At 34.0% G+C, this 22,790-nt stretch overlaps 2 protein-coding genes across 10 annotated transcripts in view; one reads left to right on the forward strand and one right to left on the reverse strand.

The window, feature by feature from the left end:
- Positions 1-20,549, reverse strand: part of Odr4 (odr-4 GPCR localization factor homolog) — a 198,912-nt gene extending 178,363 nt beyond the window's left edge. For 3 of the 7 annotated variants that reach the window (XR_010044403.1, XR_010044401.1, XR_010044402.1), the window contains exons 1-11: positions 20,071-20,549; positions 16,808-16,928; positions 13,518-13,652; positions 11,232-11,327; positions 7,201-7,307; positions 6,733-6,769; positions 5,809-5,949; positions 5,099-5,194; positions 4,159-4,224; positions 1,669-1,689; positions 731-859 (exon numbers count right to left, since the gene is read on the reverse strand). Coding sequence is in view for 4 of the 7 variants with exons in the window: in XM_063239762.1 (XP_063095832.1) it covers positions 731-859; positions 1,669-1,689; positions 4,159-4,224; positions 5,099-5,194; positions 5,809-5,949; positions 6,733-6,769; positions 7,201-7,307; positions 11,232-11,327; positions 13,518-13,652; positions 16,808-16,906 (927 nt within the window). In the remaining 3 variants the exon portion in view is untranslated. The remainder of the gene's footprint in view (positions 1-730; positions 860-1,668; positions 1,690-4,158; positions 4,225-5,098; positions 5,195-5,808; positions 5,950-6,732; positions 6,770-7,200; positions 7,308-11,231; positions 11,328-13,517; positions 13,653-16,807; positions 16,929-20,070) is intronic. The other 4 variants (XM_063239762.1, XM_063239761.1, XM_063239763.1 and 1 more) reach the window with 4 other exon arrangements.
- A 268-nt stretch (positions 20,550-20,817) lies between these two features.
- The window catches only part of Tpr (translocated promoter region, nuclear basket protein), a 60,150-nt gene continuing 58,177 nt past the window's right edge, over positions 20,818-22,790 (forward strand). For 2 of the 3 annotated variants that reach the window (XM_063239753.1, XM_063239754.1), the window contains exons 1-2: positions 20,818-21,125; positions 22,445-22,549. In XM_063239753.1, the coding sequence (XP_063095823.1) occupies positions 20,975-21,125; positions 22,445-22,549 (256 nt within the window). In that variant the 5' untranslated portion in view covers positions 20,818-20,974. The remainder of the gene's footprint in view (positions 21,126-22,444; positions 22,550-22,790) is intronic. The other variant, XM_063239752.1, reaches the window with a different exon arrangement.

Consider the following 22,790-nt stretch of genomic DNA (forward strand, 5'->3'; position numbering starts at 1 on the left):
GTATTGATACTCCCCTGAAAAACACGTAATTTCCCTGTCAATGAACATATCCACTAAAAGTTAATATATCAATCCATTTACTTAGCATGTCTATAAACACATTTATAGCTTAAAGACAAATATGCCTATATCTCATCTAAATAGTAAATTAAAAACAAATACATGCATGAAATTTTGAATTTAAATAAATATTGCCAATACTCCAGATTAGGAAGTTTATAATTATGATAAAAATGTAAGTGGTCACTTAAAGAAACTCCTCTGTTACAGAACAGTATCTAATAATTCTATTTATGCATACTTTTCCTATTTAAAAGATTCAATTTCCTCCAAAAGAAATGATTTCAAGACAGGTGTGGTAGTGCATATCTGAAATCCCAGCCCCTAAGAGACAGGCAGAAGCTCAGAGCCATCCTGAACTACATACAGACCCTGCATCAAAAGCTAAAAAAAGAAGGAAGTGACATCAGATACACAAAAGTGTTATAACTGTTATTTACTAAACCTGCATAATCATAACTTTAAAAAGGCACAAGATAGATATCTATGTATGAAAATCTTGGACCAAATTACATGATCCAAGATATATACAGAATGTCCAACAGATTGGGCCATCTTCAATTAAACAAATTATAATTATAAAATCTGAGGTTCAGAAAGACAAAATATTAGAATATTTGAGTAGTTATGTGAATGCAGTTCATTTTCATATGCCAACAATTCTTTGTACCTGCACAGCATCTTTAACTTTGGGTTTATTGCTATGAATGTAAGCTCTGCATTTCACATCACCCTTCAGATTTACAGAACCGCTGCAGATTTGCACTGTGGCTGTGGATCTGTGGTCTGAATTCAGGAGCTGAAAGATAAAATCTGTTGAAGTCTTAACTGCTAATGATATTAGGAGACACTACATAAAGTCATTTTACGGAAAGAGCAATTTCTGACTGATACAAGCATTTGAAAACATTCCCATCAATTATTAAAAGACTTTCATATTTTTCTTCATAAACTTCATTTTTCCCTGAGCATTTTGAATGTCTACTAAAATCAAACCCTACTATATTAAAATGCTTTATTCACTAATATAAACATTTAAAACACCAATATTTATTCAATGTACTAACTAAAAATACATTATTTGCAGAATACTTAGATTAATATTGTAAAGATAAAAAGATGTACAGAGACATGATATACAGGAGCCACATAATATGCAATACAAGAACAGTACAAAAACAAAAATACAAGTAGGATGTGGTAAATATGGTAAAATTACAACCAATGCAAAAGTCTGTTTGTTTATATACTTTAAACCTATAACTTCCATATGCTAAAAACAATGCTAAGTTTTGTTTACGTAAAAACAACATGTCAACTATGACTGTTACCAGAAAATGTTACTAACGGTTTCAAATGAATTAAATAGTTATCATTTTCATTTCATAGTCCCATTTTCTTTAGCTTATGGTATATTCATTCCTGCTTGGTTTTCAGGTGTTTCACAGAAATTTTTAACCTTTTACTTTGTAAGTGCCTAAACAGAAAGAAAATGTACACATGGAAGGTACTAGTAAAGACTTCATGGAAACAAAAATAGTGATTAAAAATAAAACAAAACAAAACAAAAACTGGACATGAAAAGAAAGTAATTTACATTCTACATACCCTTTCAACAATAGGTCCATTCTGAAGAACAAAAAGCAAATTATACAAATTGTCAAAGTGCTATAAGGCTACAAGCCTATGCAATTAAGAAGAAATGAAGAAAAACTATAAAATGGAAGGACTTGAATGTAGATATTGAAAGAGCATGAGTAGCTAATTTCTATTGTAATTCAAAGGCTAGAACTACTTAAACATTCAAATTCAATCAGTCTTGTTAGTAAAAGAATTTATCACAGATCAAACAGTTCAAAAGGTTCCACATTCATTTAAACAACATTTACCACCAAATGAAACAGTAGGATGACAATGCTAATAGTATATTTGGAATTAGTTTCACATAACATTTGCACAGTCCATTGATACATGAATAAGGTAAGGGTGCAAGAGAATAACAGGCCTCGCTCACTCATACTACATACAAGTCTTTACTATTGATGAAACTACCTTACTTGGAAAATGATCTACTTTAAATATTATCACATAGAACATATTTATAATACATATGTATAAGATAGGGCAGTATTTTCCAAATTATGTTGGACTACACACATATACACATTCAGGAAAATAATTTTAAATATGTAAGAACTGACTGAATTCTTTTTAGCTGAAAATATAGTTGAGATCTATAAATGTAAATTTCTCTTGGTTACATGGATGTACAAATAAAATGGCTTACAAACAGCTTTTGGGAATCTAATTTGTTCATAAGGAGGGAACTCTGTGACACTGATAAGGTATTTTGGAAAAGATCACTTGGGCTGTGGTGACCAAATGAAACCTGACAGAAGTAGTGGCATTCTGGGACAGATCCTCATGTACAAGTAGGATTTTGACTGGGCAAACAGGAAAAGATGGCACTGTCAAAAAATATACACAACTTTAAAAGCCTATCAAGGAAACATCTAGAATGCTAACAGCTATGCTGAAACTACGAAGAGTGTTGAATTTAACTTTCCTAAGCAGTCAATGTATAGGATTAATGGAATTTGAAGAAGGACAATAACAAAATCAATGTCTGACCCATATACAAACAAGTACCTTTCTGAAAAAACAATGAATATAAGTAAATGAATGTAAAGTATCACTCAGAAAGGACAACCCAATGTTATATACAGGATAAAATAGCAATATGGAAAATATTCCATGCTACAAACAACCATGTAAGGGTTTTTACCACTTTAAGAAACAACGTGTATGTCAAAAGGGACCAGGTTCAAGAGTTATATAGGCTAATCTAGGTAAAATCTTCCTGTTATAAAGCGAATGACAGTGGGAACTATAAGAAAAAAAGATATTTTACTGTAAAGAAAAAAAGTATTTCTTTTCTACAATAGACATTGTTTCTTTTAAAAATTCTAATTGGATGACTAGTGGAATAAATAACAAAAGGTATTAAATACTATTACAAGTATTCTTACAATATTTCCCACTCTTCTGTCTATATTCCCATATTTTACACATCTCCTAACTGCAGTTTTTATCACTGAAGTAATTTTAAGCAAATTCTTTAATATATCACAAAATCACTCAAATAGTAAACAGCATGAACATTCTACAATCAAAATAAAAATAGAAAATGACATCAAAAATACTTTCAAGGTATTGGTTAAAAAAAACAAAAACAAAGGGACCATATTTTTTTTTTTTTTTGTCTTTTTCCTTTTTATCGGTACCGGGGATTGAACTCACGACTGCCTGCTTTATAAGGCAGGCGCTTATGCCGCTGAGCTAAATCCCCAGCCCCAAAGGGACCATATTTTGAGAGGCTTAAATTCGATGATAGCTTTATAGTGCTCTTAAGCGTTAAGCAATAAGATAAAGAAATTTTAAAAACTTTATGAGTCAAACTGTCTTTTATTCTACTTTATTCAGTTAAAAAACTATAAGCCCTTGTAATATTTTCCCATTTTAAAGTCCAGTATGATACTGAAATGAAAAGTTTCCAAAACACATGGTTATATTCTTGTTCCATTATAAATATTTAATAATCAAACACATGTAAATTTTTAGAAATAATTAGTTTTAATACTTTTTTCTGCTTTGAATTTTCAAAGATTTGCATAATTTAAAGCAACCATACAGAAATATGAATCTTAAAATTCATCATTCATCAAATCCAAGGGGCATAAATCTACCTTAAATTGAGTATTTGACAATCCTTGATACGTCTGTACATATACCTTTTACTTTTAAATTGATAAGAATTATAACTTTATTTATAAAACATACAACTCAAAACATTTAAATAAATGCATACCTACACAGGCATGTTTACTCATGTAAGTGTCTTTAAAACAGCTATCTACTTGAGAGCCTTGAGGTAAAAATCTTTAATAGATTTTAACAACATTTCTTGAGAGAAGCTTTTTGTAACTAGATATTTTATACAACTTCTTTTATCTCTGAAATTCTTTCATTTTCTTATAAACAGATACAAATAATTTTATTCTTGTTATTCTAAGAAGCAATGTATTTTAAAATATTTACCAACTGTGTTAGCACTCGGACATCAAAAGAATGATTAGGTGCTTGAGTATGTCCTTTAGATTTTTTCTAAAAAGAAACATACATAACACACAGGAGAGTTAAAAAGTCAGACTGTTGAAACTCCAACTGCAACATAAAAGACAATTAGGAACCACCTCACAAATGCTAAGTCAAAGAAAGAAAAAACAATTCTTACTTATTTTAACTCAGTTTTTTAATAGATATGCTACTTTATGTCAGTCAAGATGTACTATTAAACACAAATTCCTACTTTTTAATTCCTTTAGATTAAAAACTGGCAAACTATTGCCTGTGAGCCAACTGCACATGACCACCTCTCTGTGTAATAAAGTTTTACTGGAATACAACCATGATTAGTCATATACTATCACTAATGGCTACTTTCACTCCATGACAGCAAAAATAAATAGCTGTATGGTCTGCAAGGTCTTATTTTTGGCTTTATTATTTGGCTTTTTACCTAAACTTTGCTGATTGTCAAACTTTCTCTTCATTCAAGCCAAAGTCATTGTAGAAGCCCTGCTACTACGGTAGAACAACATGGGTCTTTTTAAGTATGTAGTTTACAATTTGGAGATAGATGGAATATAGATGACACACCCAACTGAAGTTGCAGCATTCCAACTACATCAGAAATAATTTCCTGTCATCATTTTCAGAGAAAATATTTGTCCTTAAATTTCAAAGACCTGGGGCTGGGGATTTAGCTCAGCAGCATAAGAGCCTGCCTTGCAAGCAGGCAGTTGTGAATTTGATCCCCGGTACTGATAAAAAGCAAAAAGACAAAAAAAAAAAAAAAATATTCAAAGACCTCAGAAATGAATACACAACGGCTGTTTTCATAAAGGTAAGGACTAAAGATCTATCTTTTTTTTCCCCTTAAGAATAAATTGTTTTATAAGATTTTCTCATAACTTACTTGTCCTTCTAATAAGTCACAATCTCCATCCTTAACTTGTCCATTAATAAAATAAACACCATTTTCAATTTTCTTGGCCCAGCGTGTAAGTCCATTCTTAAAACAAACACAACATGCAAATCTTTCAGATATGTCATCTCAAGTAAAATCCCTAATCTCCACTTTTTCCCCCCAATAAAACAAAATACTGAAAATTCTTAATTACTAATAATGCAAGATTTAAATCCAGTCTGACAAATTAAATCAAAAGACTAATATATATATCACAGATTCCAAAATCTTAACTAACTACATGAACAGTAAAATAAAATTCAATAATGCCCATTTTTTTAAATGTAAATAAAAAGAGCTTCTAATATAAAGCATTGTTAAAGAAAAATAAGCAAATTCAATTTGCTTTCTTCAGTGTGAAAAAAAGAAAAATCATAGACAAAACAAAACCATGATATAAAAATATAAAAAAAGGACCTCAGAAGGGAAGACAAAACTAATGAGAACCAAAAGAAAGACTAAACAGTATAACTACTTACATAACTACATTTTACATATGCTAACGAACAAGTATTAAGTACCTATTACATTTAATATTATGATACTAAAAAATTTCTAACATGGCTAGAATAGTTGAACATCATAAAATAACACAGACAACCAGAATAGCAGGTTGTCCACTCACCAATCACTAAAGAAAGTTCATTTTACCCTGATACCTTTGTAATTTTCTCCAGAGTATAGCTGACAGAAGTTGTAGAAAGTGGGATGTGAATATCAATATGAACTGTACACTCAAGAGAAAGCCATGAGGTAGACAGTCTATTCTGATACTTCCAATCTGCAGGTCTTGGTGAACTCTTCAGCAAAGGAAAAACAAAGTATACTGTAGTTTAGGTCCAATACATACATCAATAAAACACTGTAAAATGTATAACCTTAATAACTCAAATAAACTTGTATCTAGTATATTTGGCCAAAATGATTGATCAAAGGGGACTAGACTAGAACTAAATAAGAAATAAAGCATGTATTAAGTTCAGTAATCTTTAGTAATATATTCTAGGCAACCTGTCTCATTCTCTAAAGGATAAGAAGAACCAGATAGTTCCATGTACAGAATTCCAAAAAGTCCTCTGGATCTTCACTTTTTACCAGTACCCTCAGTAGTGTCAATTCTGAAGAGGCAAGTATGCAGCAAATAATTATTAAGTGATTATTCGGTGCAAAACATTCTTTTTGTTCTATGCTTGATAAAACATTGCAAAGGTATTTTTTCACACTGCTTTTAGAAACTTTTAACAAAATGCTAGCCTAAGTTATGCTGAATACAGGTAGCTTATTTACTGGGCATTACAGCTACCAAAAGTCTTTAGTCATTTTTACTATTAGTTTTTCAAATACAAAAAATGAACTCACAAGCAAGGTAGAACAAGCTTAAAAATATGTTAAATATTTAGAAAACAACTTTTACTTGCCTGTAGTTAAACTAATTTTATTTCAAAAAACTAATTTTATTTCAGGTGACTATAGCATCAATAGAAAGTAAAGGAACTGAAAGTTATTAAAATTAAATAAAAAAGTGAATTTTAATTTAAAAGTAGTTGTAACAGAAAAAATCTTTAGACAGTAAGTTTTCTTACCTTTGGATCACGGACATCGTAAGTTCGACAAGATATTCTTTACTAATTAAGGACAGAAATAACTAAAATAGGAATCTTGATAAACAACAAAATACAAATCATCAAAAAGTATAGAGTTCTTATAAAGCATAATACCTTATATACTTAAAGGTATATAAATAAATGTATAGGTATATGTATGTGCCTCTAGCAGTTTTGATAGTTGAAAAGTATTTTCTTCTGTTTATAAATATTGCTGATCACAATAAACAGAATGGAAGCACTTGTGAAATTTTCCTCAAATATACCCTTCATAACAGGAATGCTACTTTGGATGAAGTCAAACTCACAAATGTACACTGAGTCAAAAGGCTTGTATATAAAATTTTTCAATTAAAAATCAAATAATGAAAAGCTGTCTTCTGCAGGAATGGTCAGTTTTTACATTGTCTTAACAGTTTTCAAATACAATACCTAAATAAAAGATACTTTTTAGTAGAAGAGCAAATGTGAAGAATCACTCGTTCTGAAACTTCCTCCTCTGTGAAATTCCACAGTCTTTTTCTGTCCATACACTTTTCCACAGCATATATTAGCTGAAAGACAGAAATATACATTATTTGAATATACATGCAAAAAAATAGTAAATGTGGAAAAAAACAATTGTAACAACCCTAAGCTACCATTCAGCTTTACAATCTCATAATTCTTTCTCTCTCTCTCTCTTTTTTTTTTTTTGAGATTTGGCCTTGTGTTGTAATTCAGGGTGGCTTCAACTTGCATTGATCTTCCTGCTTCAGTTTCCCCAGTGGGGGTCATAGGCATGTGTTGTTACTATGCCCAGTTTACAATCCCATGATTCTATCATTAACATTTCTCACCTTCAAAATAATATATTAACAGTTTTGGGATTCCATTGGAAGGATTTACATAAAAATGTTTTTTTATTCATATTTTTTAGAGATTAATATGTTTCATTTGGTAGATTCATACTCGAACGTAACATGCTTTGATAATTTTTACCACCTCATCACCCAAAATTGAGTTTTAAACAAAAAATATACATCAATGTCTTTAATGATTAATTTGACATGAAAAATTAATTTTGAGCAATTAGCATCTACATGTAGAAAAGGGACTTTAACCTGGGTGTGGTGGTTGCACACCTGTAATCCTGCACTCAGGAGGCTGAGGCAGGAGGATTGCTGTGTTTGAGGCCAGCCCTGGCCACAAAATGAGTGCAAAGTCAGTCTAAATAGTAAGAACCTTTCTCTAAAAACCAAAATAAAAAAGGGGGACCTTCAATTTGAATGGGAAATGACAAGTGATATGTTGCATTTAGCAATTCCTATTTAAATGTCACAAGAGACAAAATACATAGAATATAAAACTAAATCAATAACAAATTAAAAGTAAAAAAATTTGAATGGTGATAAAAATTTGTATCAGAAATAAAAATTATCAAACGAAAACTGGACATGGGGTGAAAGTGTCATAAACATAGCTTTCAGCTTTCTAACAACAGTATGTAGACAGAAATATAATGTTATGAAATTCACTTTTTTTTTTTTTTTTTTGGTACCAGGGATCAAACTCAAGATCTCATGCTTACCAGGCAGGTACTTATGCCACTGAGCTACATCCCCAGCTAACGAAAGCTTTTAATTATAAAGCTCATGGAAGACATTAACAAGTAAGTTTTATATGATTATGTCTCTCAACATAGGCCAATAGAAACAAAGTTAAACAACTGAAACAACAATTTCTGAGACACAGCATTTATAGTCTCACATTTGTTTTAAAACCAAGTTACAAAACCACAAGGATGAACTTGATTGAACCTCTAGTATCATCCACATTCACTCCATTCAATGCAGCACCAACCACAAAAAGATTTGCAAACCATCCTATGAATATTAAATAGACATGGATTTAAAGTATGTTTTAAACTGTCAAAGATGATGAACAAGGGTAAAAGCAGTAGATTTATTTAAAATGGAAAAGACAGAAGAATGAAAAATTGTATGAAAAGGGAGAATCTGCATTTTCTTCTGTTACTTTCTTCATCACAATATATCAAAGACATGGAATGAGATACCTGATAAGAGATTACAAAACTGAGTTTACAGTATCTGAGATTTTCTTTTTTCTTTTAAACAAAAAAAAGTAAGAAATAAATTAAAAAACAGAATTCTAAATCAGGCTAGTAGGAGAGCAAAAATAATCAAGACATTGTGTATTATTATATTCACAGTAGTTGTTTAGAGTACAAGCTACAGGCAGAAAACATTATCCAGCAAATTACTAGCACAAAACTTTACCCTCAATGGACCAAGTAAAACCAACTATATACTCATTTTAATGGTCAGGTAATACATATACATAAACATATACATATACATACACATACATATATGTATATCTTTTCCTTTTCCCTTCCTTTCTTTCCCTCTTCTCCCTTCAGTGTTTTTTTTTTTTTCCCTTTTCAACAGCTTCTTTCCTATTTAGAGCACCTACTATATATTTTGAATCTTGTTTTCTCTTCTAGATTCTCACACTAGTGAGACAATATGATGTTTACACATGTGGGTCTGGTTTATTTCACTTACAAGTATGGTCTTCAGTCACATCCACTACCTATAAAAGCCTTAAGTTTATCTTTCTTTATGGCTGAGTAGCATTTTATTATATATATTAAAAGATCACATCTTTTTTTAATCTGTTCCTCAGTTGATGGGCATTTGGGTTGTTTCCAAGATTTAACTATTGCAAATTGTGCTGCTATAAATATGGGTACACATACATTGCTGTGGTATGATAATTCTTCTGAAAAGATACCCAGCGGGGAACAGGGGTCAAAAGAACCACTAATCCTAGTTTTTAAAGAAATCTCGATACTGATTTCCACAGTGACTACATCAGTCTACACTTCTACCAATAGTAGACAAGGGTTCCTTTCCCCCACAGCTCCACCAGCATCTGTTATCAGTTGATTTTTTGATGACAGTCATTCTTTCTGGGGTAAGATAGAATCTTGGTGTTGTTTTAATTTGCATTTCTCAAATGACCAATGATGTTGAGTGTTTTCTTATGTATTTATTTATTATTTGTATTTTTTAATCTAAGTGTATATTTATTTCAGATGCCTATTTTTGGATTGGGTCTTTGAATTTGGGGGGAGTCTAATATTTTTCAATTCTTCATAAACCCTAGAGCTTTTGTCTGAGGGATAAGTGGCTATAATTTTTTTCTCATTTTGTAGGCTGTCTTTTCACCTTGTTGGTGATTTCTTTTGTTGTGCAAAAGCTTTTTAATAAGGAGAGATCTCATTTATTGATTCTTTGTTATATCTCCTGTGTGGTCTGGGTTTTGTTCACAAACCCTCTGTCTACACCTCTGTCTTCAAGATTTCTACCCATTTTCTCTTACAGTGTATTTAGTGTTTCTCTTTTAATATTTAGATATCTGATCCATTTTAATTTTAGTTTAGTGCATGGTGATAGACGTGGGTTTAGTTTTAGTCTTCAGCATATGGCAAGTCGGTTTTTCCAGCACCATTTATTAAAGAGCGTATGTTTCTTCCAGTGAACATGTCTGGCTCCCTTGTCGAACATAAGGTGGTTTAGTGAGATTCTAAACTCTACTTTTTCTACTAAAATTTTATTTTTCTCATGTGGAACCTGTGGATTTGGTGCTTCTAAAGAGTACGAAGAACCCCTCTCTACATATGAAATACCCTTGTGAAGGCTCACGGGGATCTTGAGCACTAAAAGAGATGAGCAGTCAAATCTACATCAGGTTTTGGTTTACGAGTAAACAGCTTAGGACATTCAGATTTTTAGAAAAATTTACCCAATTCTCTGACATAAGAATAAAACAAAACCACAGGCAATTCAGGATATATATTCAATCCAAAAATAAAGAATAACTATTCGATTGTTGTTTATATTTTACTCTGAAATCTAAGGAGAACTGAATAGAATAACTTCCCATAACAATCACATGATACTAAATGGAAGATCTTAAAGAAAACTGATACTGCACAAAAACAAAACAAAACAAAACAAACCCTGTTAAACCACAAATTACTTCTTTCATAATATTAAGAATTTATCTTGAAAACAGAATTTCTTTAAAAATATAGAAATACATTCACTTATTACACTCATGATCAGCAACTGGGAAAAGAAAGCTGTTTCAGTGTAATGCTAACATAAACAATTTGGAACACTAATCTAATTATGACTAGGGTCACTGTGTATACAGAAAATGAATTAAGATAACATGTAACTCTGATGAATTTTTAGTTGGATATTGTGGCCCATGTCTGTAATCTTAGCATTCTGGAAGGTTGACATAAGAGGATCATAAATTCAAGCCCAGTCTGGGAAACTTAGTAGCTTAGAAAGATCTTTCTCAAAATAAAATATAAAAGTGCTAAATATATAGATCAGAGTGAAGAACCTGAATTTAGTCCCCAGTTTTAAAAAAAAAATTCTTGATATATCAATCAGACTTACTCTGCGTAGGGCATTTTGAAGGTCATCTGCCAATTCTAAAGTTGTGATAATAAATACTCCAAGAACTAAAAGTCCCCCAGGTAGCATTTTGGATACCTAAACATAAAAATATAGTTTTAGTTACCATAAGTGATACAGTCCTTCTATGAGAAATTAAATACTAAATCGTTATACATCTACCAAGTACCAACTATATACAAAATATCAAGGCAAAGACAGCTGAAAAATTGGTTAAAATAATGAGAAACATGATAACCAAGATGAATGGAGTCTCATTATCTATATAAATCTTCCTACAATGTCCTTAGATTTTTACCTAAAAATCCTAACGTTCTTTAGCTGCACCAGCATATAAGATAAGCCCCTTTCTTATAAAGTTGAAAGACTAAAGTAACTTCTGAAATTTTTTGAGTGGCTTCTCACCACCAGTGAAACGTATTTTATTTCAAGATAAAATGACTACGATAAAATATTTTGTCTTAGATGAAATATTTTATCTTAGAAAGTTTATTTAAGATAAAAGATACATCTTTTATTATACTTGTTTCAGTGTTTCCAGAATCTAGCCAATCCACTGTTTGAAGCCTCATTTGACATCATTTTCTCTGAAACATTCAACTACCAGTACAAAACTATTCACTGTTCTCCTACCCTTTCTAACTCCATTCCTTTACTTCGACTGTTCCTTACCCTGAATTGACTTTTTCTTACACTTCTACAGATTGATTTCTATTGGATATTTCAGAGGCTAATGAACTCCCATCAGAATTGCATGTAGTCTCCCATGGACCTTATCCCACAACCCTTTATTATACATACATACTACCAGTTTGTTCTCCATAATTGGGATTATCCTTTACTCTACTGTGGCTACTTTTTAATGCCACATGGAATTTTCTCCACTATCAGAGATCACAACTCTCTGCCTAGCTATTTGTTACTTAATGTATAAGCAAATAAACACAAAGTTAAGTCTAAAATTGGATAATGCCCTTTAATCTTCACTATACTTATATTTGTGTCTGCTAGAAATTTCATAAATTGTGCTTATCATGGTACCACAAATTTGGTATATTTTCATATTTAGCACAGGAAACCTGCATGTCTTTTCTTTTCTTTTTTTTTTTTTTTTTTTTTTTTTTGTCTTTTTCCTTTTTATCAGTACCGCGGCTCGAACTCACAACTGCCTGCTTGCAAGGCAGGCGCTTATGCTGCTGAGCAATCCCCAGCCCCTTTTTTATTGATTTTTTTTTTTTTTTGGTCTTTTTCCTTTACCTGCATGTCTTTTCAAAATCACCAATATTTAAAATTAAGCATTTCTCTTCTGAGGTAAAATATTAATCTAATTTACTATATAAATTCATTCATATTCTCTATGTGTATATATATAAGTACAGATATACATACATACCATGTAAAAGTTTATAGGAAACCAAAAGTAAAATAAAATAGAAAATTATCTAGTCACTTTCCCTATATTTCCTCTCTTGTAATTTGCTTGGTCACTAAGTCTTCTTGATTTTTGCTCTTTCTCTGAAATCCCTTGGTAATGAACACGCAGCCCACTGTAAGTCTGTTTATTGATATATTCATTTATCTAATATTTTAAAGTTTCTATTATTGTACAAACCATGGAAATATCGTGCCAGGCATTCAGAATGTAGCAATAAAGAAAACACATGTGACTCTTGCCCTCACAAAGTTCAGAATGTAGCTTAAGTCCATTATCTTTCTTTTTTGAATATTCCTGTAAATATGTTTTCTAGTTTGTGTCCAGCCTATTGTCTATATAAACTATTCCAACACATCAAAGTTATCTTCTGGATTACTGGTGAATCAATGACATTAATCTTGTCACAAAATAAGGAGCTCTGAAAGTCTACCATGGAGCTACTGTCTAGCAAATAAACTTCCCTGAAGACTGTACTCAAAAGCCACTTATAAACTGGTCCCTTCCAGTTTTATGTCTAATTACATTCTTCTGCATACTCTGTTTCAACTATACCAATTGTTTGCTAGTCTCCAAACATGCTTTCTTTTTACATCTTTGTGTCATTTATCTATATTGTCTTTGGGATATTCAATGTGTTCTATGGCTTCTTCTTTTGGAAAAGTCCTACTCATTTTTCAAGTTCAGAGCTCTCTATAAAGCTGTTTTGAACCTTGCCTCTGGCAACTACTCAACAAGAATAATTTCTCTGAAATGCTAGTGTAACAACCTAAGAATAAAGTGCTTTTTTTAGTCAAATAACAAACTTAAATATATAATGAGATAAATAAGATTACCTGGAGGGCATGTTCTGTAGCCCATTCTTCATCCAAACTATCCAGCTTAGTTTTAGGATGTTTGAGATTCTCATTTTGTTCCTCTTTGGGTGGTGTTCTTGTGGCAAGAATCACATAATCCTTCTGTGAAGAACTCTTCAAAAACAAATTATAAACACTTATTAGAGTGACGTCTAATTGAGAAAATCAGATTATCTTAGCTCTTTGACATGAAAAACTAGTATTTGTATGGTGGTACCGTGGTTAATGAATGTAATTTGCTTTATGATTACGGGGAAGATAGCATTTGTGTTTTTGTAAGGAAGATAGCCACGGTCATTTCTGTCACTTGATTGGGAGTTTGTGAACAGAATACTTTTGCTTGTGACTTGCATTGTTTGTAAGCAAAAGTGTTCATGAACTGAGGCATTACCAGGTTACTGAGGGAAAGCAATGTTTATTATCTAAAGATAAATAAGGGACCCGGGGATTTAGTTCAGTGTCAATAAGCACCTGTATGGCAATCATGATGTCATGAGTTCAATCTCCAGTACAAAAAGAGAAGGAGGAGGAGGAGGAAGAAGAGGAGGAGGAGGAAGAGGAGAAGGAAGAGGAGGAAAAGAAGAAGGAAGAGGAGGAGGAAGAGGAAGAAGAGAAGGAAGAGGAGGAGGAGGAGGAGGAGAAGGAGGAGAAGAAGAAAGATACACTTGAGATCACTGAACAGCTTAGTTTTACTGTTGTGAAAATTTCCTAAAAAAAGTAAAAATAAAGTTGATAATGCCAATTAGTGTACAATCTTCTTTATATGTATCTCAAATTCCCTAATGACCATTAGCAGCATCTTGGGATAAAAAACATAGGAAGACTATTTCTACAAAAGTTATTTCCAACAGATATACACAAGAAAAGAAGACAGTCCTGTTTAAAGATGTTATTTTTTTGTCATACAATATTTAACTTCGAAAAAAAAAGTAACTGACACTGGACAGTGAGGAACAGGCAAACGAGAGGCAAAATGGAAAGAGATTAAGTTCTAGATTAAAAAGAAAAATCTTGTAGGAAGCTGTAAGAAATAAGAAGCATGAAAAAAAGCTAGAAAGCCTCATATTTTTAGAAACTTATTTGTAAGAATGTGATTTTGCTGAGCTCTAGAAATACAGTAGCCTATATCCAATAAAGTAAATTTGGAAAAGAATCTTTTTATCCTTGATATTTTATCTCTACTGAACACATATTTTTCTAACACTAGTCAATTACACTTTTTAAATAAGGGAGGGACGCTTAAAAAATTGCTAGTGAAAAGATCCCCACATTAGATGCTATATAACCTGAATCAAAAAGTAGTCGAGGGCTGGAATATAGCTCAGTGGTACAGCATTATGCCTAGCACATGTAAGGTCCTGTCTTCACTCCTGAGAACATCTACAATAAAAGTAGTTTCGACCTAACTAATAAAAGGACTTACAGAGTGGTACTACCTAAAGCAAAAGTGTAGATATGCTCTCTGTCTTAGAAGAAATCTGATTTTTGAAAGCTCTGAAAATGAATTTGTCTCTCAGGACTACACTGACATTAACTAAGCTTATGCAGAATGATTTAGAAAACCAAATGTTATGAAGTATATACACAGATAAGTCCTCTTGGCAGTACACATTTTTTTGACAGTGCTGGGGCTTGTGTATGCTAATCAAGTGCTCTATCACTGAGCTACATGTTCAAGTCAGTGCATTCTTTGTAAGTAGGTAAAAGGGAGTTTCAAATTGTATGACACAGTGTCATGGCAATAAGAATAAAATCAAATAAAAAAAGTTATTCATGAAATTTGAAAGTTTTAAGGCATCAACTAAAACACATAGGAATAAAGTTGTCACAATAATAGATTTACAAAGTCTCAAAAGCAAGACGTTGGTCAAGCTCTATAAAAGCAGTATCCAAATATCTTCTCCATTCTGTGTCGATTTTTAAGACCTAAGAAAGGAATAGAACTGTGTAATTTCCAAGTTTACCCCAATCCTTTTCTCTTTCTACTAAATCAACATTTAAAAAAAATTAGGGACTTCCGAGAAAATGGCAGAGTGATGAGCAGCAGAGAAAGAATCTGTCCAAGTTTTAGTGTCCAGATCCTGGAATACAGCAACATGAGGAAGAGATGAGAAGAGGGGTGGGTCCCCTGTTCACAGGAAGGATCTGAACTGAGACTTGAAGCCCGTGGAGAGAGATAATTCAGGAATTTACCAAAAGTAAGAAAACCAGAGACCATGCCCTGCCAGCTGGGGAGAAACAGCAAGGAAGCAATGCAGCACCAAACTCTGCGCACCAGCAGGGGCCCTAGCAGCTGGGAGAAGCAGGAAGGAAGCTGTGTCACCTCCTGTGTGCTGACAGAGGCCCTTTCGGCTGGAGGAAGCAACAAGGAAGCCACGCAGTCTCCCTGTGTGCAGGAGGAGCCCTATAGGTCAGGGAGAAACAGCAAAGGATCTGTTCAGCCTTCTGTGTGCCTTGAGGTCTCCTGGCACTGTCCCTGCTGGGTGGGGCGAAGCAGCAAGACATACAAGCAGCCTCCCTGTGTGCTGGCAGAGGCCCTGTCAGCCAAGGAGAACCACAATGAGACTGTCTCTGCTCTCAGCCCCCTACCCCCATAAGCAACCAGGTATGACACAGGCTGAGATGATAATACCTGAAGTAGGGAAGTAACCTGATATTTACGCTTTTTGGTTGAGTTTGCAGGTTGGGGCTAGTCGTCTAGGCAACTATTTGAAGGCTAATAATATGCAGTATAGCAACGATTGTAGATATCACACTGTCACTGTTTTGTTTTATTTCATCTTACTGTTCCATTTTATTCCCTTTAAAATAATAAAATAAATATCATTATGATAGTATTACAATATGCAACAAAAATATGGTCATCTGATCACTGTTGCTGTAAATCTAAGGTAAGACAAAACAAACTAGAATGTCAATAAAATTGTTAAAACTTTTTCTCATAAAGAACAGAGCAACCTAGAATTAGTAAAGATTATAAGGAAGTACAAAACATTTTGGAAAGAACAAGTTTCATAAGCTGATCAATAAAGTTCTAGTTTTGGAGTTTCTACATTACTTTATAAATTAAAAAATACTTTCACATTGACAAAAGGAATACAATCTGACATGAACAAACCTGAACTAGCTTTTCTCTACTTCAACACATTTCCTCAGTGATGTACCTGAGATTTATTTCTAACTTATATCCTTGTATCTCCCAACATTGAGTTTATTATTAATTAGCATATTTAACTTAGGTAATTTGTTTTATCAATAAATGCACATACCTGTCCTATTAAAAGACCAGAAACAAAAGATTTTCCTGGGAGATTGATGTTTGAAAGATACTGGCCAACAGTCTCATCTACAATGTAGGTTCGTCCCATTGTTGAGAACTGATTCAATATCCTAAATTATGAGAAAAAAATATAAATACTTTTAGTAATGTAATTTTTCAATGAATTTAGCCTAAGAGTAATACAGTGAGGAAAGTGGTGGTATCCTAATACCATGCCAGATCTTGTAGTGATTCCTTACTAAATGGGCTCTCTTTCTTCCAAAGTTCAAATGTAGCTTCAGAATTCTTAACACAATGTTACAGGAAGGACCAATCAACATTCAGACATGAGTCAAATCTGTTTCTCATACTTCAGATAAGGAAGATGATGCTAAATTATAGTAAAAAAACCGGGTGTGATGGCATACTCCTGTAATCCCAGCATTTAGGAGGCTAAGGCAGAAAGATCATTGGCGAGTTTGAGACTAGCCTGGGCTATGAAGTGAGCTCAAGCCTAGCTTGAACTGTATAGCGAGATCCTGTCTCAAAAAGACAAAGAAAACAAAACAAAAACAAAACCAACAACAACAGCAACAAAAAACACCTGATTTTTACTTTAGATAGTCTCCTAGTGGTATTATCTTTGATAATTTATTATTGGAGCCTTTATTTCTAAAATAGTAAAGATGATTCTCTCAACAGTTTTTAAGGAGGTATATAGAATCAAATGCATTTACTTAATAAGCATATATTGTAAAACTATTATTTGCAAGAAATAGTGCCAGGATACCAAAAAAGGCAGAGTTTTGGGCTGGAGATTTAGCTCAGTAACTCAAGTGCCTGTGTGGTAAGCATGACGTAGATTCCTGGTACCAAAAAAAGAAAGAAAGAAAGAAACAAACAAACAAAAGACAGAAAGAAAGAAAGAAATTGTGTCAAGTAGGTTGGCACAAAGACCAATAACTTTCATTCTGACTGAGTAACTTGTAAGTTATGTAAGTAGATAAACAGTAATGCAATAATAACTTTGTATATGGCTTCTATTTTTACAGGTCATTGTTCTAAATACATGTAATAATATTTAATATTTACAAAATCTTTATGAGGTAGGTATTATTTAATCCTCCTTTTCATAGATTTAAGAAATTGTAACAAAAAATAGAGAAATAATTTGGCCTGATGGCAAAGTGGCAAAGATGGACTTTAAATTCAGGTAGTTTGGCTCAAGAATCCAAATTTTTAACTATATGTTCAAGCTCAGCAATTATACACAATCCTTTAAGTCACAACAAAGGGTAGTTCATCTTCTGGTATTTCTTTAGTTTGTGGATGAAAACCAATATGGTACTCTACTGACTTAATGCTCCTATAACTAGAATTTCTACAACTTAAAACCAAAGATACTGAATAAAAGATCTAGACCATAATGAGTGGTAATATCAAGAGGCTCATATACCATGGGAAAAACAAAACTATAAGGGATGATTTATCTTTAAAGAGCTATAAAATGAATATAAATAGAGAGACCATGGAAACACAACTACAATATTTTGAATATCACAATTTAGAGATGAGTCATTCAGGTTCTATAAAGACTTGATTCTTAATTCTGCAATATCAAGTTTACTACAGATATGTTGCAGTGGTATGTCTGATACCAAAAAAATGAACTACCAAAACAAAATGGTTCTGCATCATTCTAAAATTGTAGTATGGAGACTAGACTCAAGTTTGAAAGGGCCTATCTGATCTTACTGCACACTAGCTTCAAAGAACCAATTCAATTTTGTATCAAAATACATAAGCTTTCTTCCCAGCTCATTTGAGATAACAGTAAAAGTGAATTACATTTGCATAACGCCTTATTTTTGAGACAAAATCTTCATTTCTGCATAAATCCTTCATGCCTTCATAAAGTTAAGGACTTTCAACTATTAGTAATGCCTTCAGCCAGGAATGCAGTTCTGCAAATTAACTTGCTTCTACTTTATCATGTTATTCTACTTCTTTTCTTTCGGCCCCTAATAACTTTTGTCTCTTAGAAAAGACAGCAAATGACTCTAATTTTTTTTTTCTTTTTTTGGTATCAGAGATCAAACTCACGACTTCTGAGCTAAATGCCACTGAGCTAAATCCTCGGCCCTCTAATATTATATTTAACCTTCTAAATTCATTTGTTCTGGCGTGTCACTATACTAGCCACCTTACTGTGTAAAGAACTGAATGTAATAGGAAAATGAAAACCTACTAAATTATGAAGTCTGGTTGGAGATAATTTTTTCTTTGGTTCTCTTTAAAAACTTTTAAATGTTGCCAACCACATTTATAAAAGACACTACAAAAACATTTATCTTGCCTTATACAATTATAAATTTCATAAAGTGTGACTTTAGATAACTCAACCTCTCTGGAATCTAAAAAATTATGTGGAACCTGACAGATCTGAAAATTTGTCTAATTTCAGAATTATATTAGTCTAGGTATAGAATATCTGCATTTCCCAAATAGTACATCAAGGGAATGATGATACTGTTGCCATATGATGTAGTACAGTAACATATACTAGCAACCTTAAAGAGAATATATAAAATATTTGGGGGAGACACCTCATGTTCCTTACTGATTTTATTCTACCTTAGTCATCACAAAATAACACAGACGAAATGTTTAAAAAGTTTAGATGTCTTCACATAAACAGATTCAAATGTATAAGCTAGCGAGAAACAAATTTCATTGGAGAACTAAACCACCAATTCACTCAAAGTACATAACTATGATCAATGTTGTGAGGATGACATCAGGAATTCCATATTTTCAATAAAGAATTTAATAAATTCAGAAGAGTAAGCAATGAACTACAGATTGAGTTTCTGAAAACAGTTTTTATAATGGTAATGTGACCAGTGATTTTTAAGAAAGTAAGGCTTTTGTTACAAGATTTCACTTCTAAAAACTTCCAAATAAAACAACTTCTGCAAGTCAACATTCAAACTCCTCCTGGTTTATTTCATCTTTTTCCTAAAAAAAAAAATTCACCGGCATCCTTGAATTCACTGTTGAATAACACAGTGCCCAACACTTCCCCCAAAAGCAGCAGGGTTCGAGGTTTCACGAAATAAGTTCGTCAGAACTGGACTGGACTGCACTGGAGTGACTGACCAGCTGTTTTCAACACTATGTCCCTTCCTTTCTCTGTTGAGACGCTCTCGGAGGCCGAGCGCACTCACAAACCTTGACACACACGCGCGCACACTCCCCCTTAGGCTGATTTACCTGTTTTACAGAATGTGCACGTAGGCAGATAAATCTATTGAGCCGTCAGGAATCCGGGTACATTCAGCCTCTGGGTGCAGACTACCCTTTGGTCAGAATTCACAGCGAAAGAACTCATCACTAAGCGACTCCTTACACCTCATCTCCCAGCACAAACCCTAGTCTCCACAGTCAGGCAGCGCAGGCTGATGACGCAAGAGGTCGCTTCCACCGGCCCCATCACAGCAGCGCCTCTGTCAGAACGTGGTTATCACTCAGCCCCGCTTCTGGGTGCTATTGACAGGGTGGCGGTAGCCCGGAGTTTGCCATCCGGCCCTTCCGGGACCGATGATCTCAAGTGTCTAGAACCCGTCAAAAAAAGACGTCCCATAGCATCCCAGGGTTCAGACGGTATGCCAGTCTAGCCCTTTACGGACCCATGTGAGTTGACAAGTTTTTGGCGCTACTGCGCGGACAGTGATTGTGTAGCCACGCGAGTCAAACCCATGGGCGGAGAGTAAGAAGAACGCAAACGCGCGGGTTTGGTGGACCCAAGAAAATGAGGAAAAAAAGTAATACATTTCCCAGAGGCCTGCGCGGCTTGAAGCGGGTGGGGCAGGAAGTTGACTGCCCTGTGGGGTCTGGGAACTCAGATTCCCAGGGTGCATTGTTTCCCAGGTTGCATTGCTTCCCGCGGTTGCGCTCCCACTTTGGGCCCTGGAGCTGTTGCACGTCAGGCGCCGCGGCTAACGCAGGACTCCATTTCCCAGGATCCCGCCGCGGCAGTCTTCCGCGAACAGGCGCGCGCCAGCCGTCGAGCGAGCTGGTGAAGGCAGCGGCCCAGGTTTTTGGGTGCTGGGTTTAGCCTTTTTTGTACGCTTCTGCGCTGTCGGCCGCTGTCGTCGCACCCCGTCGCTTGGGCGACATGGCGGCTGTGTTGCAGCAGGTCCTGGAGCGTACGGAACTGAACAAGCTGCCCAAGTTGGTCCAGAACAAACTTGAAAAGTTCCTTGCTGATCAGCAGTCCGAAATCGATGGCCTGAAGGGGCGACACGAGAAATTTAAGGTGGAGAGTGGTAAGCGAGAAGCCCTTCGACTCCGATCTCTTATCATCCCTCCTATAGAATGCACTCTACGACGTTTATTGGGTAGCATCACTTTCAGGACTGTGAGCGCCCTAGGCCTTCTTTTTCCTGGTTCTCAAACAGTTTAGTAAAGAGACTGCCCCCGCTTTTCCATACTTTATTGTTTTGTTTTTCCCTTCGTAATTGTGTCTATCTCTTGTAGGGACTCTAAACTTTGTGTACAAAAAGAAAATGTGAAAAATTTGGGTCATTATTCCAAACCTCGCGATCCCATTCTGTTAGCCTGGAGTACCTAATCTGTTTCGTTGGACTTTAAATGACCAGTATTTTCTGCTCTGTATTTTACTCATCTGAATGCATGTCTTTCTCTAATTGGCCACTTAGTGCATTTGCATTTAATGTGTGTGCCACTCTGTGATCCCATTACGAAATAGATTTCACAAAAACGACTTTAGATGCAAGTACACTTCAGTGAACTTGCAGTAAGTAAGTTTAATATGTTGCAATTCCTCTAAAAATGGGAATAGGATAAAAAATAATACCTGCTTGTGATAGTATGCCTTCAAATGAGAAAGTTATAAATGGTAGTGGCCTGAACATCCTTAAAAAATGATTAAGAATGTAATGGTCGCCACTGGTAAAATACAGATTTTTAGACCGACACATACAGCCAGTCTTTCCTTTGGGAAGTTAAATTTTTAGAAAATTTTAATAATTTTATGTTGTCAAATATTTTGACAGGTTGAAACAAACCTTTTAAAGCAGTAAAATGTAAAAAAAAAAAATGTTTTGTTGATGTTGTTTTGTTTGTTTTTTAACAGTATAATAATTTTTAGAAGTCTGCCTTAGCCAGGCATGCTAATGCATGCCTTATAATCCCAGCACTTGGGAGCCTGAGGCAGGAGGCTCAAAATGAGCTCAAGGCCAGCCAGGGCTGCTTGAACTACATAGCAAGTCCTGGACAACTTGAATTACATAGCACTACATAGTGGAACCCTGTCTGAAAAAAAAAAAAAAAAATCTACCTTCAACTAAGCAGTCCACTTACTAATCATTGGGGAAATGTTAAGATTTGTAATATGACATGTTGCTCACTTGAAAAGTATTTATAAAAATCCCTTGTAAGCCTTATTTTCTTTTGTTACATAAATTAGTGGAAATGTGAGCTGATAGCCCTTGTCATTGCTTGATTTATCACAATTCCAGTACTCTGTATAAATTTTAAAGTCAGGGTTATTGGAAGTTAGTAGCAGTTGGACAGTGTATGTGCGTATGTGATTCATCAATTGATTGATTTTTGTCTTCTGTAGAACAACAGTATTTTGAGATAGAGAAAAGGTTATCACATAGTCAGGAGAGACTTGTGAATGAAACCCGTGAGTGCCAAAGTTTGCGACTTGAGCTTGAGAAACTCAGTAAGTATTTTCCTGTATCTTTGTAAGCTTTCTTGGAGTATAGGAACTGCAGATGAAATTATTTTTATTTATGTTATGCTCTGTCTTTTTACTAATTGAATATGTTGTAAGAACGCAGGGGCCTTAAGGGTTAAGAAGCCTGAGTTCTAATAATGACTGGGCTATTAAAAGTGGTTTTGCAGAATGTAAATCGTATCTGTTTGCTCATTTAAAAATGATAACACCCACATGTATATCTGCT

The sequence above is a fragment of the Cavia porcellus genome, unplaced genomic scaffold (genome assembly GCF_034190915.1).
Source record: "Cavia porcellus strain 051 isolate PalLab524CR breed Dunkin Hartley unplaced genomic scaffold, mCavPor4.1 scaffold_29, whole genome shotgun sequence".
Taxonomy (NCBI): domain Eukaryota; kingdom Metazoa; phylum Chordata; class Mammalia; order Rodentia; family Caviidae; genus Cavia; species Cavia porcellus.